This window comes from Peromyscus californicus, unplaced genomic scaffold (assembly GCF_007827085.1).
Source record: "Peromyscus californicus insignis strain IS unplaced genomic scaffold, ASM782708v3 Scaffold_21__1_contigs__length_65335640, whole genome shotgun sequence".
Classification (NCBI taxonomy): Eukaryota; Metazoa; Chordata; class Mammalia; order Rodentia; family Cricetidae; genus Peromyscus; species Peromyscus californicus.
In genome coordinates this window covers 33,853,138-33,872,847 of record NW_026294514.1, presented here as the reverse complement: position 1 = coordinate 33,872,847, position 19,710 = coordinate 33,853,138, and the positions used below count along the sequence as shown (strand labels likewise).

The 19,710-nt window shown below is 40.0% G+C and overlaps 1 protein-coding gene across 12 annotated transcripts in view; it reads right to left on the bottom strand.

The window, feature by feature from the left end:
- Nyap2 (neuronal tyrosine-phosphorylated phosphoinositide-3-kinase adaptor 2) overlaps nt 1–19,710 on the bottom strand; it is a 409,837-nt gene that overhangs the window by 285,889 nt on the left and 104,238 nt on the right. For 10 of the 12 annotated variants that reach the window (XM_052750010.1, XM_052750011.1, XM_052750017.1 and 7 more), the window contains one exon: nt 14,239–14,636. In XM_052750010.1, coding sequence (XP_052605970.1) covers nt 14,239–14,636 — 398 coding nt within the window. The remainder of the gene's footprint in view (nt 1–14,238; nt 14,637–19,710) is intronic. The other 2 variants (XM_052750014.1, XM_052750015.1) reach the window with 1 other exon arrangement.

Below are 19,710 nucleotides of genomic sequence, written 5' to 3'. Positions count from 1 at the left end.
GAGGCTTAATATTATTTATAACTGCTTGGTCATATGGCTCGGGCTAACTACTGACTAGCTCTTACACTTAAACTCAGCCCATTTCTGTTAATCTATATGTTGCCATGTGTTCCACGGCTTTACCTGTGTACCATTACATACTGCTCCCTGGATGGCATGCTAGCGTCTCCTCTCTCAGCCTTCCCCTTCCCAGAATTCTCCTTGTCTGCTTATCACACCTATACTTCCTGCCTGGCTACTGGTCAATCAGTGTTTTATTAAACCAGTGTACAAAAGCATTATTCCACAGCAGTAGTAGGAATTCTTGATGGTACCTCTGAAGGGATGCATATAGACATTCAGTCAAGCAACTGGAGGGTAAGTGAATTTCATGACTTAGTATTCAACACAATTGGAATGAGGAATAGAGGAGGCAGAGTCCAGATACATCATCATTTAATGTGTGAAGAGGACAAAAGATCCTCTCTGCAACACAAATACACACAAACACACATACACACACACACATACACACACACACACACACACACACACACACACACACACACACACACACACAAGCAATGATAATTAATGAAAAAGAGAGTTTGAAAGGTGTGATGATATTTTGAACAAATAAAATTTGCCTGAAGATCAGAGGCCAGAACAAGCCACTAGATAAAGCACAGAGGCCAGACAGTGGTGGTACACACCTTTAATCCTAGCACTAGGAAAGCAGAGGCAGAGATCCCTCTGGATTTCTGTGAGTTCAAGACCACACTGGGCTACATGAGATTAATCCAGTCTAAAAGAGAAACAGAGCCAGGCAGTGGTGGCACACACCTTTAATCCCAGCACTAGGAAGGTTGAGACAGGAAGTGATACAGCTGGGCAGAGAAAGGCATATAAGACAGGAGGAGACAGGAACTCAAGCTTTTCGGCTGAGGACTCAGAGGCATTCAGTCTGAAGATTTGTGGAGACAGGATATCGGCCCTCTATTTCAGGCTAAAGAGTTGGTGGGGTAAGAGGTGGTGGCTGTGGCTTGCTCTGCTTCTCTGATCTTTCAGCTTTCACCTTGATATCTGTCTCCAGGTTTTTATTATAAGACCAATTAGGATTCATGCAATGCTAAGGAGAGGTATATGGGATTGTTTGGAATGAAGGAAGACAATGTGAAAAAAATGATTTAATTATTTGACATCAAAAAAGATAGTATTTTAGCCAGGTGGTGGTGGCACATGCCTTTAATCCCAGCACTTGGGAGGCAGAGCCAGGTGGATCTCTGAGTTTAAGGCCAACCTGGTCTACAGAGTGAGATCCAGGACAGGCACCAAAACAACATAGAGAAACCCTGTCTTGAAAAAACAAACAAAAATATTTTTAAATGATCTGAGACAATAACAATATGAAGAAGATAGCAGAAGACCATGAATGAAGTATCACGGAGAAATGTGTTTGTGAAACACGGAAAATCATAGCCTACAATGCTAAGGGGAAATAGCAAAGGTTCGGGATGGAGAATCACCACTGAGAAGGCACAATGAAGGTAAATTTGTGGAGCAGGAAATTGGATGCAGTTATGTAACAGATAAGAGTTTGGGCAGTGGAGTAAGCATGCATAGAAAGTCTTTCCACGTCCATCTGAGCAAGCAAGAAAGAAGAGATGCAGCACCACAGTTAGATGAGACCTCCTAGTTAATCAGTTAACCCAGTCCTAATGAGTTGGAGAAGAAATGTACTCCTAACCATTAAAAGATCCCATCCTATTACTGTATGCTGTGGGATGGTCTGTATGTCAAATGTGTTGCTGATTGGTCAATAAATAAATCACTGATTGGCCCGTGGCCAGGCAGGAAGTATAGGCGGGACAAGGAGAATAGAGCTGGGAAGTGGAAGGCTGAGTCAGGGAGACACTGCCAGACGCCATCAGGACAAGGAAGATGTAAAGTACCGGTAAGCCACAAGCCACGTGGCAAGGTATAGATTAATAGAAATGGATTAATTTAAGCTGTAAGAACAGTTAGCAAGAAGCCTGCCACGGCCATACAGTTTGTAAGCAATATAAGTCTCTGTGTTTACTTGGTCGGGTCTGAGAGGCTGTGGGACTGGCAGGTGTCAGAGATTTGTCCAGTCAGGAAAACTCTAGCAACAACTGTAGACTGTAGACACAAGATTGAGGGCATTATCTAAAATTGGAAGTTTAATATTCAGTGAAATATCAACTTATTTATGCAATCAAATGGTAGTAGTGGTATTTCAGCACAAATAGTTTAAGAAGACGTGGACAGTGCTTGGAAACATGGGAATTAGGCTAGGTAAACTCAGGAAACATGCCAGTGAAAGTACTAGCAGGCCCCAAAGCCGACTTCTAACCATGATGGTTTCAGTTCCTCTTACGACTTGGGACCAGATAGAAATCTGAAGGAATAGAGGAAAAGTGATGGGTTTGCAGAGATGACAGGTAAAATAGGTGTATCTCAGTGAAAGACAGGAAACTATTAACTGTTATTTCTCCATTTTTCTTAGAAAATGATATTAATTAGCAATTCATTTGCTTTAGTGTGAATGCAAAGAAGATGTAAACCCCATTCGAGTCTAAGGACAGAAAAATGCAGAGACCATGAGAAAAGTTAGATCTCTCTCTATTCATTTCATGCTGCATGTTTCTGATCATCATTTAGCCATTATCAAGACCTAATAGTATGAGAGAGATAAGAGTGGGTTATGGGGGTGATCATGATCATAGCACATTCTATACATGGATTGAATTGTCAAAAATTAAAAATGGTGTAGTCACTGCAATTGAAAAGTCATATAACTTGAGATAACATACTCTCATATATATCATCAAAATGCTATTGGCAGGCACACATAAATCAGAAGTCACAGAGCATTGCTTACAAGAACCAATTGCAAAAATTCAGGAGTCTGGAGAAACCCATGGACCAAAGCAGTAGGGAGGACAGTTCCTCCATCAGAGCTGATGCTGGGCCAGCCTTACCTGGTCCATAGCCATCTGGTGTTTTTAGTGGGAAGTGACTGGTCAGGTTAGCATCCTTAGTCAAGAGTTCTGACAGATGAGGGAAGTCTACAGTGGGAACTCTCACAGGTTGATGCCTATGGAAACTACAATCGTAATAACAGCCATTTTCATCAACGTTCTCCCCTGTGTTCTAACTCTTAGCCTGGGAGCTTCGGAACACAGAAATGTCTTCCACATAAATCTGAGGCCACAGTAAATGTTTTCAACTTCATACAATAAAATAGTCCAGCTGTTTTGCCACATGGGTGATTTTTATTATTTGAATAAAAGGAAGGGATTTGTTCAGCAGCTCTTTAACTTGTCTGGGCATTCTGTAGAATTGTGGTTTATTTATTGTATTCAAATTTGCTTTCCAAATATTGACTTTTAGTATCCAATGATTGGATAGTACGTGGGAAAGCAATACACATCTACTATCCCCTGTTTCACTGAGCTTTCAGGATTCTTTGCTACCTCTTAAGATCCCAACCACCAGAGGCATACACTGCTGTGGGATGGTCTGTATGTCAAATGTGTTGCTGATTGGTCAATGAATAAATCACTGATTGGCAGTGGCCAGGCAGGAAGTATAGGCTGGACTAACAGAGAGGAAAATTGAGAGAACAGGAAGCTGGGAGGGGAGACACTGCCAGCCGCCATCAGGACAAGGAAGATGTAAAGTACCGGTAAGCCACAAGCCACGTGGCAAGGTATAGATTAATAGAAATGGATTAATTTAAGCTGTAAGAACAGTTAGCAAGAAGCCTGCCACGGCCATACAGTTTGTAACCAATATAAGTGTCTGTGTTTACTTGATCGGGTTTGAGCGGCTTGGGACTGGCGGGTGAGAGAGATTTGTCCTGACTGTGGGCCAGGCAGGAAAACTCTAGCATCAAATGGCGCCCAACGTGGGGCAAGAGTTTCCACCTAAAACCTGAAAAAAAAAAGATTCTAAAATGGAGCTAAAAACAGCTTCCTAATTGTCTCTCTCAAATGAGCGGCAGCTGCCGGTTTGAGCTACTGGCGGGTTCCTAGTGTGCGTGCTCGACCTGCAGTATGGCGGGAATGAGGCCTCTGCAAGTGGCACATTAAGCTACATTGTGGATTTAGCCTTTGCTAGTACAAAACAAAAGAGGTTTCTGGGCTACACGCTGCTTGGATAAAAGCATAGACCCACGATAGCTCCCAGAGCTGGTGGTAAAGTACCACGCCATGTTGGGAAGCTGAGGTGGGCGGAGCCAGCAGCCACAGCTGCTGCAGCTTAAAGCAATAGATTCACAATAAGACAGATTCAGATGTAATAGTTTAAAATGTGTGTAAAATATACGTAGGCTTAAAAGAGACAAAAAAAAAGGTGATATATACAGTATAGAAACAAATACATGGTTTTAAAAAATAAAGTCTTTAAAGAGACAGTAAAATTAATATAAAAAATAAGCCACGTAGAAATGACTATTACACAGAGAGTCTGGATTATGTTGTCTTTGGGATTCTTAACTACAGAGAGATATTTGATTGTAAAGGAAGCTGAGTTAAACCAGTATGTATATTTTAAAGATACTTTAACTTCAAAATTTGGATGTAAGGATATGTTGCTTTGGAAAAGAGTCTCTTTTGTTTCCACAGAAAGCAAGAGGCTATGGATTTGTTCCAGATTAAGACACATCAGGTTTGACCAGCCAAGACCACCTGAAAGGTCTCCGATGACACCATGGCCCAGATGATCCAACATCCAGAACCGTTTCAAGGCAACTGGCTTAGACGATACAGCCTCACGGACTACTCCATGATCCTAAAATTTTCTTTGTTTCCCCAGAAGATACAATGCCCCCCTCCAGCAGGAAGTAATAAGAGAAGCTACGCCCAAATTCCCAAATATACCAAGCTGACTTTGGAGATGTGTAAAGGTTAAAACCTTCCTTTTTAAGAAAAGAAAAGGGGAGGTGCTGTGGGATGGTCTGTATGTCAAATGTGTTGCTGATTGGTCAATGAATAAATCACTGATTGGCCCGTGGCCAGGCAGGAAGTATAGGCTGGACTAACAGAGAGGAAAATTGAGAGAACAGGAAGCTGGGAGGGGAGACACTGCCAGCCGCCATCAGGACAAGGAAGATGTAAAGTACCGGTAAGCCACAAGCCACGTGGCAAGGTATAGATTAATAGAAATGGATTAATTTAAGCTGTAAGAACAGTTAGCAAGAAGCCTGCCACGGCCATACAGTTTGTAACCAATATAAGTGTCTGTGTTTACTTGATCGGGTTTGAGCGGCTTGGGACTGGCGGGTGAGAGAGATTTGTCCTGACTGTGGGCCAGGCAGGAAAACTCTAGCATCAATACACCTTGTATGATTTCCTCTCTAAGAAGCTGGGCTGTTAGCCGGGCGGTGGTGGCACACGCCTTTAATCCCAGCACTCGGGAGGCAGAGGCAGGCGGATCTCTGTGAGTTCGAGGCCAGCCTGGGCTACCAAGTGAGTTCCAGGAAAGGCGCAAAGCTACACAGAGAAATCCTGTCTCAAAAAACAAAAACAAAAACAAAAACAAAAAAAAAGAAGCTGGGCTGTGACTATGATGGTACTTGATTAAGCCTATGATTAAGCTACAGGTTATATAAAACGACAAAGGGATTTTCCAGTTGTAGTAAAGGTTTCCAACAAGTTGACTGACTTAATCAACACTGAATAAATCTAGGTGAGCCTGTACTATTCAGGTGAGATCTTTGAAAGGGCCAGGTCTTGGTTTTGGGAAACCTCAGTAAGTAAGGTGCTGATGACCTAAGTTTATATCCCCAGAGTCCACATAAGACGTAGTGCAGTGAAAAATGCTTTTGCAATTTGTATACTACTGTCCAACGGTGGTAGGCAGACATGGAAATCTTGGAAGCACACAAGTCAGGTAGCCTGATGAACAGGAGAGAGTCTTCCTCAAACAAGGAGAAAGTCAAAGATTGACACTCGAAGTTATCACTGGACCTTCAGATGTGTACACTGGCATGTGCACAGCTATACTTATGCAGGCAGACATACAAACACACACATACACACACACACACACACACACACAGACATAGTTACACACACCACATTATAAATGCACACACTACAATATACATACTTTAAAAAAATGACCAGATGTCTGAAAGGGAAGAATCAGCTTGTCTGGAACTTGTCTGTTCTCTTTGATAAAACAAGCTACTGTGTGTTCCAAAATTATATCGATATAACTTTTAACATGACATAAGCAGGAATCCTAAGCCTCAGAAGAAACCCCAAATCGTGTTGGTATCCTTAATGACAGCCTTCAAGGATCCTGAAAAGACTTATGCAACTAATGTATACTTAAATAATAACAATGTGCTGTATTAAGCCACAATATTTGTGGTGATTTGTTCCCAGCAACAGAAAAGCCTTAAAAAAAATCAATCCCTAATCACAATAGATCCTCATAACAACTTTGGGCCTGTTGATGCATCATGGAAGAATCTATTTGTTTCAAGAACACATATCCTGAGCCCTTCTATGATTCTGGGCACTGGGAAAAGCTAGGCCAATCAGACTATTAATAAGGCAGCTAGTGTTTTGCATTAGAGCCCCAGCCATGGGCAAGAACAGAGAGAAACACACAATGCACAAAAATTTGACTTGCAAACTGTTTCATTCTTGAGCCTCGGGGTTCATTTAGAGAGCAATCACACACAGTAGTTGTACAGACCCATCTCCATCTAAACAGTGCCTGGTTGACAGATGGCTTTTACTCTAGGAAGCCAAGCAGCATGTGATTCTGCCAACCTGGAAAGAGAAATCCAGGAATGGAGGCCTTCCATAACAGCCTCATACTTTCCATACTTATTTAATGAACAGGAACTATCCCATGTTAACAGGATGGAGAACTCTCTGAAGGTTTCTTTGTGCTTTATTACTACAGGCTAAGTGGGGCTTAGTGCACATATTCGAAGCATTCTTGAAGGACAGGCGCTTATTGTTATGTGCATAGAAGCACCAAGAGGTCAGTGACAGTTATCCCAAGAAGTCCATCAAAAAGCCACAGCTGTATCCTTTTTAGGAGCAAACATCCTTGGGAATTCTATAGGTTTCCCACACATTTTTAGTTTTGGTTAACTCACTAATAATAGATGATTTATAGATAGATAGATAGATAGATAGATAGATAGATAGATAGATAGATAGATAGATAGATAGATGGATAGATGGATAGATGGGGAAGATACTGAATTGGGAGGGCATGTGCTCAGAGGGAGACTAGAAGTTGGAGGAGAGAAATGGGGGGTGGTCTGTATAATCAAAATGCATTGTGTACAGTATGAACTTCTCAGAACAAATAAAACAATTTTTAACCTGTTGGGGAAAGAGGAAACGATGAGTGTTAAAAACCACATAAAAAGCCTGTAAATCCAGACAGGGCTCAGCAGATACTCTGAAGGCTTAAGCATCCATATTTTATGAGGCTCTACTATCTCATTTCCTCTCAAAGCTTAGCTGGGAAAGCCTAAGAAGTCTTGGTATTAACCAGTCTCTGCTAGTAACTTAGCTCATTCTGAGGGAGGAAGAGAAGCAAGGCCATGGAGCACCTAAGATGTGCCATATAGTAAGTCAGGCACTTCACAGTTGCACTCAGCCTCATTATTTCTGCCAAGTGTTAAGATGCCTACTTCTCTGTGGCTCATTAACAAGTCACAAATTTGGCTGGTTTAAAAAAAAATCAATATTATTTCTTAGCTCACACCGTTACAGACCAGAACCCTGGGGACATTCAGAAACCAAAAGGCTAAGCTGCCTGTTCAGAAACAGGGATCTTTTCATTGCCAGCATCCAAAGAGTAACAAACACACAGATTAAAATGTGTGAAACTATTTCTTTCCTATTAATTAAACAATTAACTGCAGAGAAAAACAAAGAAACAAAAACAAAACAACAACAACAATAAAAGCTTCTGTGACTGTCAAGGCAGGTTTTCCAGTATTCAGAATCCTTCCTTACATCATTGCTTGCTCTGATCTGGAGCAAGTCAAAGAGCCTAAGATGAAGAATTAGACACAAGGTTAATTACAAGTAACAGAACTACTTCTGTCGGTCAAATCCCAAATACTACACAGTAGACACACTCAAAGTATTTACTGAGTAAGTGGAGGTGTGAAAAACAACATTATGAGGAAGTCTAATTTCCCTTCTCTGACAACCTTTATGAAGGGTTTTGTCTTGGTTTTTAAGACACTGATGTTAGACAGAAATTATTTACTTGATTCTGGGTCAATGATACATTCTGAGAATTAGGGACAATTTGCAAACACTGCAAAAGGTATTCTCATTTCCATGTGTGGGTCAAAACAAATAAGTCCACACTGGGTATGGAAGGCCATCCCTTTAATGCCAGCATTTGGAAGAAGATTAAAGGAAGGACTGGAAGTTCAAAGCCATCTGTGGCTATACGGTGAACTCTAGGCCAGCCTGGGTTATATTAGACACTGAAAAAATTAAATTGAATTAAAGGTAGGACTCTACCAAACATTTCTGAAAGAGGGCATCAGAAACTAGGATAATTGTACCAACTCAAAAAAAAAATTTTTTTTTTGGTAAAGAAATAGTCATAAGGATGACATCATAAGTGAAACACTGAAAACAACCTGAAGAGAGAGATCAAATGTGTGCTAGAGGGATTGAATTGTTTTAGGCAATGCTGTCTTTAAGTTGCTTAAAGTTAAAAATACATGTGTTTTTTTTCTCATACTAAGCAATATATAATGACCTATTGATGAAAGCTTACTAATTTGGGGAACATGCATTAATGCCTGAATATTACTAATAGATTATCATACCAATTTTTACTTACATATTTTTAGTACTCAAACATTTTTTAGACCTGGGGTTGGAGAGATGGATCAGCAGTTAAGAGTACTGGTTCCTCTTCCAAAGGACTGAGGTTTCTTCCCAGCACCCACATGGCAACTCACAAGTATCTGTAACTCCAGATCCAGGTAATCCTCTGCCCTCTTCTGACCTCTGTGGCACTGGGCGTGCAAATGCTACACACACACGTATGCAGGCAGAAAACTTATACACAAAAAATCCCAAAAATTGAATAAATAAAAATATTTACACTTGTCATGTTTATTGTGTAGGTTTTAATATGCATATGTTGTAGGATAGCTAAATTGAAATGATAAAAAAAAATGGATGACTTAACGTAGTTATGTTTTCATGGTGAAAACATGAACTCTGGGCTAGAGATATGGTTCAGTAGTTAAGAACAAATGCTACTCTTGCTAAGAATCCAGGCTCAGGTCCTAGCACTCACAAATTCACTCAAGCCCATCCTTATCTCCAGTTCCAGGAGATTAAAAGCCCTCTTCTGGCCACCTATGGCACTACACCAGGTGGTGTACATACATGCAAGTAAAGCACTCCTATACACAGATAAACTAAAACTAAATAAATCTTGAAATAAATAAAGAAAACAATAATATCTGTTCTCTGTGGTGTGTACTGTGATTGACTCAGTTACTATTAATTCACAGTGAATCTCTTTAAGTGCTCACCCCATCTAATTTAAACTCATATCCTTTGATGATATTCCCCCAACTCTATCTCCTGGTAACATTCATTCTACTCAGCTTCTATGAGGTCAGTTACGATGCACTCCAATATAGGTGAGATGCTATGGCACTTGTCTTAATGTGCTTGATTTATTTCACTTAACACATTATCCTTCAGATTCCTCCATATTGCAGAAAAAAAAAGTTAATTAATGAAAAAAATATTCTGCTGTGTGTGCAGACCCTATTTTCCTTATCCATTATCAGTTGCCAGACTTAGGCTGATTCCATAACTTGACAATTATGAATAATTATGCAGTAAAGGATTACACAAAAAGGATTTTACATGTATATCCTGTAGTGAGAATGCCAGATGCCAATGCAGTTTTATTTTCAGTTTTTGAGAAACTCCCATGCTGTTTTCCATAACATCTGCACAATTTAACATCACCACTAGCAGTGTACAAAACGTCCCCTTTCTCCACATTCTTTTTTTTACCTTTCTAAAGCTTTATTGAGAGAGAGAGAGAGAGAGAGAGAGAGAGAGAGAGAGAGAGAGAGAGAGAAAGAGAGAAGACAGAAAGAGAGAGAGAGCAGAGAGGGAAAAGGGGATTTCTCCACAATCTTGCCAGCACTTTTCTCCTATCATATTTTTATAGCAGCCACTTATGTTCCATGGTGGAGAGCGGGTGAATGCATCTTCTCTTTCCCTTCCATATTTGGTTTGAATACCTGTGATGTGAGGACTACTAATGACATTTAATAGTGTATTAAACTTATATTTCTTTAGCAATTTATTTTTTTTCAAGCACACAATTAGCATTGACACAGCAGGTGTCATAAAGCTATGAGGGAGGAATAGCACCATCCTATTTTGGTATGGTAGATGTTATCTCGAAGTTTAAAAAGAAAAGTCTCATTTTGTCACTTGCTTCTTGACTCTGTGAGCAATCCCCTGACCAGGCCAAGGCGGTATTTCTCTGATTGTATTTAAGGAGGAATGGGTTCTTTAGAGCCAGGGTGATAACCAAGGTGAAGCCTCACAGCTGCTTCTTTGGTTGAAAGACTCAGAAGAAGCAGGTTCTATGACCTGATGTTCTTTCTAAAGAACTTTTTTTTTATAGTTTGATGATTGCCAGTTTATGTTAGCCACTGGTAAAATTTTAGAGGCATTACTATGGTAGAAGATCCTGTTTGGATAGCCAATGTATATTCAAATGTGATAGAACAAGTTTTAAATACCAAATCTTACTCTTCCTCTTTTTTTGTGATTTGTGTGTGTATGTGTTCAAATTTCTTTCCTTTTCGTAATTCTGAAAGCTATTTTTGCTAACGTCCACTTCCTTTTACTTTTATCCACAGGGAAGTCATAATCCTCTCTTTAAATAGCAGCTGGTTACCATGGAAATCATTCTAATGCCCTCGAATCAATATTGTGATTTTGCTGGCATTTCAGGTAAAAAAGAAAAGACAGGCTAAGATGTATTTAAAAAAATCACATTTTCTTCTGTTATAATGTTGACAGAAAGGAGTTGGTAAAGAAAACATGAGCTCTGTAACAAACTCTAGCTCCTGATTATAAAGAACTGAGGATTCATAAAAGATCAATCTACATATTTAAATAATTTTGGATTTGAGTATGGACATATGTGTACGTGCTCTTGGACTCAAGAGTTTTCTTCCCATCTCTGAAGTGGGTCCTGATTCAACCTTGTCCTTATTACTCTAATAACTTATTAGGAGACAGTTGGGTGCATATAGCTTTGCAATTGTTCTTTCTCATGAGCTCCAAAGAGAAAGGTAAATTTGGGTAGCAAGCACTATTCTGCCATTTACTGGATCTGAACCGTCATCCAGTTTATGTAAGACCCTTATATACCCACACAGCTGAGGGCCCTCCAGTCCCTCCTGAGAGCTCCCTTCTGAAGAGAAATGTTGGATTTGGGTCTGCTGGTCCATAAGCCGCAGAGCCCAGCAAGTAATTTTTACAAATGACTAAGTTATTACAAATTTAACTTAAGTCCTTGCCCCAGAAACTGAGCCACTTTCGCAGGTCTGCCTTCAAAAAACAAAAGCAATTATTAAAGGGCTACTCTCTGTTTAATGACTATCCCTGAAGAACCCTTGATAGTTAGTCAGTCAAGGTCCCTGAGAGAGAACAATGGCTTTCAGCAACTGGCCACTCAATACATTACAAGTGGATGAAGATGTGTTCCATTTTAAGGTAATTGACAGTCATCCAGGCATTGCTTCTAAGAGCAGGTGATCATGACTGCGCACCTAGTTTCAATCTCCATACTCCACTTTCCCTCCTCTTGTCAGGAAACTGAAGTGTGTATCCTTCACTCCTATGATTTGGCTGTGTGGCATGGCCTTGTGGCACAGCTCTTACTATTTCTGCAGCCTGAGTTATCTTGGAACTTTCTATGTAGCCCACGCTTGTCTCCAACTTGGGACGTCCCTGTCTCAGTCTCCAAAATGCTATGAGGGCAGCATGTCCCACTATGCCCACCTTTCCTTTTGTTTTTTAATCACTCTGGATTACATTCAGGATGCATCACTCAGAGATTCCTGTCTTGAATCTATAATTTTCTTTGGAAAACAACCTGATATAATCAATTTTGTAGTTCTGAAACAGAAACAGAGGATAGTTCATTTTTGAAGTAGAAACAGAGGATTGTTGATTTTTGAACATAGGATCATACAGAATAAAGAGAATGAAAGACATCATGCTTAAGTATTTGATAAAATTTAAGAATAGTGTTTAAAAAATTCAAAATTCCTATCCCCAGCTCTTATTAATAAAGAAATTTAACATCTGTTGCTTCTAAAAGCATAAATGTGTTGTGCTACAAGGTGCAGGACACACTTATAGCTCAGAATCATGAGAAAAGGGGTCCAAATTCATGAGGAAATGGGTTCAAATTCTAGGGGAATTCAGAAGGTAAGGAGAAATAGAGTCTTCTCAGAATGTAAAGAGACACTCTTGCACACACACACACACACACGTAACAAATGCCCACTATTGTATATTTCTCTGTAGATAATCAAATTGCAAGTTGTTTTTTAAATTACCAACAAAATAGATAATAAGTAAATCCTTGTGATGAATATTTCTCTCTGTAAAAGTAGTGTTTTCCTTAAAATTGGATGCCATGGAAATGAGTCACAATAAAACAATGAAAATACATACTGAAAATGAAGTGAGTACTCTATACTATGGTTTCCAGATCTCAAACTTACATGCACACATGGTATGTTTTTGCTAATGTACTCTAGGTGTGGACAAACAGAATATTAAAGAGGAAAACTGTCCTTTTAAAATTGAGGGATTAGTTCTATTTCCAGGTATTGATCTGTATTGTTTATCCATTCACTGAGATTATATCTGGGCAGCAAGAAGGAGAACGATGTGAGAAAAGTGAAGGGAGAGGTGCCATGTTACCACCAGGCATCTTATCTCTCAGACTACATGTGAACTCCTGGGCAAAGAGTCAGGCCAGAACCTTCATGAAGAACTGGAAATCTCTGCTGGTAAAGAATTGTAAGTTGAGAAAAAGATGACATGGCTTCCTCTCATTACAGACAGACCTGAAACGTAGTACTCTGGGGCTCAGGGAAGTTTCAAACTCAGGAATGGGCAGGGTAGAAGAAAGACCACAGGGCTAGATAGAGATCTTCTGTTGACTCACCGCTGGCAGCATTGGAGACCTTGAGGCATGCCTCACAACTGACACACAAACATCCAGTTGGCTCGGAACAAGAGACACAATACTTTGTTCCTCAAAATTAAAGTGCTGAAAACTTAAGCCAGTGTGATGGTTTGGGGAGGTGGTGTATTTGGGAGTCAATAAGGACCCAAGGTCAGAGCCTTCACAGACAAGATTATTTAACTTTCTTACACTCAGTTCCATCTCATAGAAGGCAGGCATATCAGAAGACAAGATTCCAAAACCTTGAGGGGAGCTCTCTTCAGAGATCATGTTGGCTCCTGAGCATTTCAGCAGAGCTGGAGAAATGAATTGCCACTCTTCATAAACCAGCCATAAAAATGGCAACTTGGTAGAACAGCGTGAACTGGGATAGCTGTGTCAAAGCTCACTGACAGCTTCACTTTGACTAAGGGGCTTTTGGGAAAAGCCCAAGTAAGCTATGAGCTTCTTTATTCTAGAAGACCTAACGGATTTGTGAGATATTAGACTAATGTGACCCAATATATATTCATATACCCACAGTAGCTGTGCTTGATTTGTGTATCTCATAACTGAGAGGGAAAAATAAACTACAAAGGAAGAAATAAGATTATTGAAGGAAGCAGAGACTGAAATACTTAGCTGATACAGATATGCAAGGAAGGAAATGATGTAAAAAAATGGTTATTTCTGAAAGGTATGACCATAAATTTTTCTTCATATATTTCTCACATTAAAATCTCCCTCATAAAATGTTCTAACGATCACCTAACAAGTCTTTTAATTATGTAAATAGCAAATCAATGCAAGTAAGAAAACAAAAGTGGACAAGGTGATGTTGTTTTGTTGTTGTACTGGGGCTGGACTTGTGACTTCCCACTTGCTACTGAAAGCACTCTGCTACCCAACCACATCACCTGTACTATCTGGTTTTTCTGGCTGAGCACGTTAAGTACGATTGGGTGTTATTTGACAACACACCATAATGCCTCCTACCCTTGATGTCTCTTTCCTGGGACCCAGCAGAAGGAAACAGGTTCCCAGAGGCTGACGCCCTTGGAGATGACTGGGAAGTGGGCACCGCGAGTTTACCTTCCGCCCTCTCCAGAGGTCTCCCACTTTTACTGACTGCAGCGCTGTTGACTGTCTCCGATGAGGTGCTAAGCTTGGTGCTGGGGTCTCGCTTGGGCTTGGGAGGTGGCTGTCTCCGGGATCCACAGCTGCTGTCATCCTCAGTGCCCCCGACAGAGTGCAGGGACTGAGACCTCACGGTGAATCCACTGGAGCAGGGATGCGGCAGTCTGTCCTGAGGGGCAGGCATCGTCATGAACCCCATGCGGAAGTGCTTGCCTGCGTAGCTGGAGTCCTGGCTTCGCCCTACTTCTCCCCCTATGCTGTAAGAGAAAGCAGAGACCACCTGTGAGGAGAAAAGCAGCCAGGGATAGACTCGAAAGCATAGATACCACCAGCCTGTTCGTGAGAGGTGAAAATTCTCACTGGTGAAGAAGTACACCATTTTACAAGGGGGTGACCTTCAGACCAGTCTTCATTGGTATGAAAGCAGTCTTACACTTTTAAGTCAAATTCTGAAAGTTAAAACCAAAACATGTTATTAGAGTCAGAAAGTTTAACATGTCTACAGGTACCTTCAACTCCCAATGAACCTATTATCCTAAGGGAGAAAATCTTGCATAACAGACTTTATCTTCAACCACTCTTTTTTTTTTTTTTTTTTTAAGGACTTAGAGGTGAATCTTGTCCCGTGACCTGAAAAGTAGACAAATATTTGGTGACCGTATTCCCTGGACCAGCTCTTGTTAGGTGACTGGATGCCATTCTTTTCATGAAAACCGTCCCTAATTGCCTGTTACACACGTTGACAAAAAATGTCATAAAGTAAGAGCAGGAAAGGTTCTGTTAATAAGCACTCAAAAGAGAGAATGAAAATGGGAAAGGGAAAGTCTGGGGAGGACCAACAAGGCAGTAGGAAGGGAGAGAGAACAGGGGAGAGGGAAAAAGGAAGATAGAGTGGGAGAAGGGAGAAGACGAGGAACGAAACCTGGAGAGAGACGAGAAGAAGGGAGTGTGGGAGGGAAGAAAGGAAAGGAGGAAGGAAGAAAGGAGGAAAAGCTACGAAGGCAGACAAGAAGATAACTATAGAGGAAGACAGAGGCAGACAAGCATGCTGGAAGAAGGGGAAAAGAAACACGTTTCAAGCTGATGACTGAATTGTCTGTCCTTTTGTTTTCTGGAACCATCCCCACCCCAGGATGTTACAGATAAGCAAGCAGCAATCTCCACTTCACGGAGTAGGAGCATTTAACAAAGTATAAAAAGACCCGATCCTGATATGACTCTACTGCCTAAGTATTGAGGGTGTAAAATCTCTCCAAATTTAATATTTTTCAGGTTTCACATGGAAAAATATGAAGATTTAGAAAGATGTAGTTTGAAGTTCAGTTAATCACAGAGGAAAGACTTCTTGGGATCTCTTTCCATACTGTACATAATGGTGACTCTTTATGAAGAAAACATCATGAATATGTATGTGAACTTTTAGAAGAGAGATTTTTTCCTAGAGCTTTCTCTGTCTATCAAGCTCATTCACTAAAAGGAAAAGCTAAAAGAAAAATCATGTATAAAATATTTGCATTTCACTGAAATGTGTGAATTGTGAAAAGAAACTCAGTGTACGAATTTTGTAAGCTTGTTTTGTCTGCCTTTGTAGTATATAGATTTGTTTAGAAATATTAAACCTTGATTTTTATCTTAATTTCCTTAAATGGTGCAGTTCAAAGTAAGATTTGAATTCTATTTATCATATCTTTCATAGCATTATGATACTCATCATAATTTTAAATTTTCAGGCTGGGGAATGTGTCTCCATAGTAGAGCACTTCTTTTACATATATGAGGCCCTAGGTTCAATTTCAAACACCAATAAATAAGTAAAAAAAATGAATAAATGAGTAAATAAATTTTGAAAATTAAATTCAATTGGAATAATAATGGGAAATGAAATGTTTTCCATCTTCAACTAGGGCAGTGATTCTTAACCTTACTAATGTTGTGGCTCTTTAATATGGTTCTTCATGTTGTGGTGATCCCCACCATAAAATTGTTTTCAGTGCAACTTCGTAACTGTAGTTTTGCTACTGTCATGAATCGTAATATAAATATCTGATATGCCACCCCAAGGGGTCGTGACTCACAGGTAGAGAACTGATGAACTTGAGACTTATGAGAATTACATGTATGCTGTGGTTTGGAAAGCCAGAAGAACTAACAAGATCCTTAGAGTTTGATTCTTACACTTACTCACAACAATAATTTGCTACTCCAACATAAATCTTATTTCTGTCATTTTTTTGCTTAATATCTTGAGTTAATGTTTAGTAACACGGATGGCAATGATAAAGCAGGGCAATGGACATGCGAGACTCAGGTGGCCTCAGCAAGTCAATTAAGTGATTTTCATATAGGAACAGGAAGCATCCTGTTTAATGTTTCTGCACATTTTAATTTCTGTGTTTGTTTCAAGACCATCAATCAAGACACAAATGAGAAGCTTTTTCAGATTGTTTTGTGAAAAAAAAATTAAAAATTTCTGGGAAAATGGGCTTAGTGGTGGGGAAAGGAGTCTTGAGCATCTGGGAAGATTTCACTCTGCGATGACATGTCTTTGATGTTCCCCATAGAAGATGAGATATCTGATTTCATCTAACTTTGCCTTAAATTATTTTCATCTGCATGTCTCTTCCTCATTTCTGTTGTATCACTGAGCAGAAGCTGCTTTAAAGATTTATTTAGACAGCTGCCTCTTTGCCAGGAACATACTCACCTAGGGAGATCTATGCATGTGTTAATGCACACAGGCATTTATGAGACAGTTACTAGAAATAATTGTATCAGCAATTTATCTGTTACCTTTGACCTAAATAGAGCCTGCACCTTTTTCCCAGACAGATAATTAGCTCTGCTGCTCAGTGTCAGGATTATCTATTTATCAGCACAAAACAATTTTGGTTAATGCTGCTTTGCACAGTAACGCTTCTTCCAAGTGAAATGCAATGTGTGCTTCAAACAATAGCAGGTATAAAGATGCAAGTTTAGTTCCACCTGGCAGTGAATACATAATGAAAACATGTGCCTAAGAGCAAGCTACATGTGCTTAGGCCTTTGTTTGAGTCAAGGTTAAGGACAAGTGGTAAGGATAATGACACAGCTGATCACAAGAGATTTAGAAGGGTGTTTAGTCCAAAGCACACTGAAGATCATGGAATGAGGCATATAACCAGTTTCCGAATCTGCTGAATATCTGTGGGTTTTTATTAAAAACATGCCAATTGCAAGATATCCCATCCTAAAGGTAACAGTAGAATCACATCTGCTGTGTCAGTGTCTGTCAATATGATCTGTGAGTTTGGGCCTTTAGAACTTCATCCATTTATTTCTAATGTTGTCAACCCAGAAGCCCAAAGAGGAGGTATCCATCACTGAGAATAGCTGTTACAAAGAGTCCAAAGAAATGAATGCAAATCAAAATGCCCCAGACTTATTAGGCAGATCTATTTAGGTCATCATGAAGTAGCAATGGTTCATTAGCTGTAGCTCTAGTTCACAGTCTGTCTTCGTTCTATGACCAGCCCCTATTGAGTTATGATGTTCTTCTGACATAGAGTGATCATGACTAAAACCCAGTAACCCCTAAGACTGCTGTTCATATGTGGTGTGTAATATTTTGTTTACGTTCTGCTAATTAAGACAAGGGATATATTCTGTCACCAGAAGATGCTGCAAGTGATATTATAGTATGTGGGTATGCATGCAACCTCTTATAAGTAGAAGATTAAATATTTCATGTGATAGCTACAGTAGTGTGTGGTTGAGATCTTACTTGATGAGAAAACTTACAATGATGGGTAAAGCCAGTTGAGGAAATAACCACTGCTCCACTAGAAGACTTTGTGTTTCCAGTTTGCTGTTGATTGGCTGTGCTCTCAAAAACAGATACATGTTAGAAATGCAATTCCCAATTCAACTGTGTTGGGAAGTAGAGCCCGATAGTAGGTATTTCATAAGAAAGGTTCTATTTGTATGAAAGGATTTATGCTGATTATAAATGGGCTGGAGTTTTGCATTTTAACATATTATGTTCTTTTTTCCCATGATGCCTTAGACCAAGTTATAGTGAAACCAGGAAGCCATCATCATATGCAGCCCTTTGATCTTGGACTTTCCAGTCTTTACAACAGTGAGCCAGTCAGTGTGAGGTCCAGCATTAGCAGGAGACTCTGTCTCAAAAAAAAAAAAAAAAAAGAGTAAATGAAATAAAAAGAAAGAAAGGAAGGAAGGAAGAATGAAAGAAAGAAAGATGCAGATTGATAGAAAAGGACACTAGATACTGACATCTGGCCTTCACAAATACAAGCACAGATGAGTCCACATACATATATACCACACAAATAAATAAAAAAAGCATCCTCATAGTGGACAAAACCACTGACCTTGACCATTGGGTGCAGAGAGGATGATGGCTTTTTCAACCAAGCAAAGAAAAATGTATTTGGAATACAGGGGACAAATAGCATTGGGTATTTCTCAGAGTTTTGGTTGTGAGCCTTTTCCTTTAACCGCGGAGTCATCTCTCCAGTGCTTTGGGGTATCTCTTGATACTCCCTTGCTCACTTGTGACTTTGAGATGTCACATACAGAAAACTTGGTTCATGGAGGTTGCAGTCATAAGAAGTTCCAACTTCTCATGAAAGAGACTAATCTTGTGACCACCAAGGCCAGCAAATGTGTTCGCAAGGGTCCGGTTAATTAATGACTATACCCAAGGGGTTTGCTGATTTTAAGTTTCAGCCTCCATACTAGCTGCAGTGATTGTGGCCATACTTTATTGCACTGAGTGAATCCTTCTTGATTTCCTCTCAGGAAGAGTCAGATAGAAATCAGTAAAGTACTGAGGGGTCATTTTAGCTTCATCTTGGGGACAACATGTTGCAGCTTGGCAGGTGTGCAGCTCAGATATGCTTCATGAGAAAATCTTAGAGGCGAGCAGCTAACTTCTAGCATCCAGCTATAATCTTCAAAACATACTGACATGCGAGGTGTGAGAGCTTGCCTCTGCCCCATATGGGGAAATCTTCATCTCTGGGTTCCCCTAGCTACAACATAGTCTCAGGCTCTTGCTGTCCAGTTGTCTCTCCTTCACATTCTCCTTTTGTAGATAACAGAACAGTACCAAGGCTGACTTTGCCTCGCCACCCCTGTATCTCCTTCTTCATCTCCCTCAGGCTGGCTCCTCAGTAAAACTCAGTGTCTGCTTCCTTGGGAACCGTGACCTGGTATATGACATAGTGAAGCCAAACCTTCTTCAGACCAGAAGGTTTTACATAAAACTTTACAAAATTAGCATATTATGAAAAAAGACAGTTGGGAAAGAAGAAGGCTGGAGACATCTCT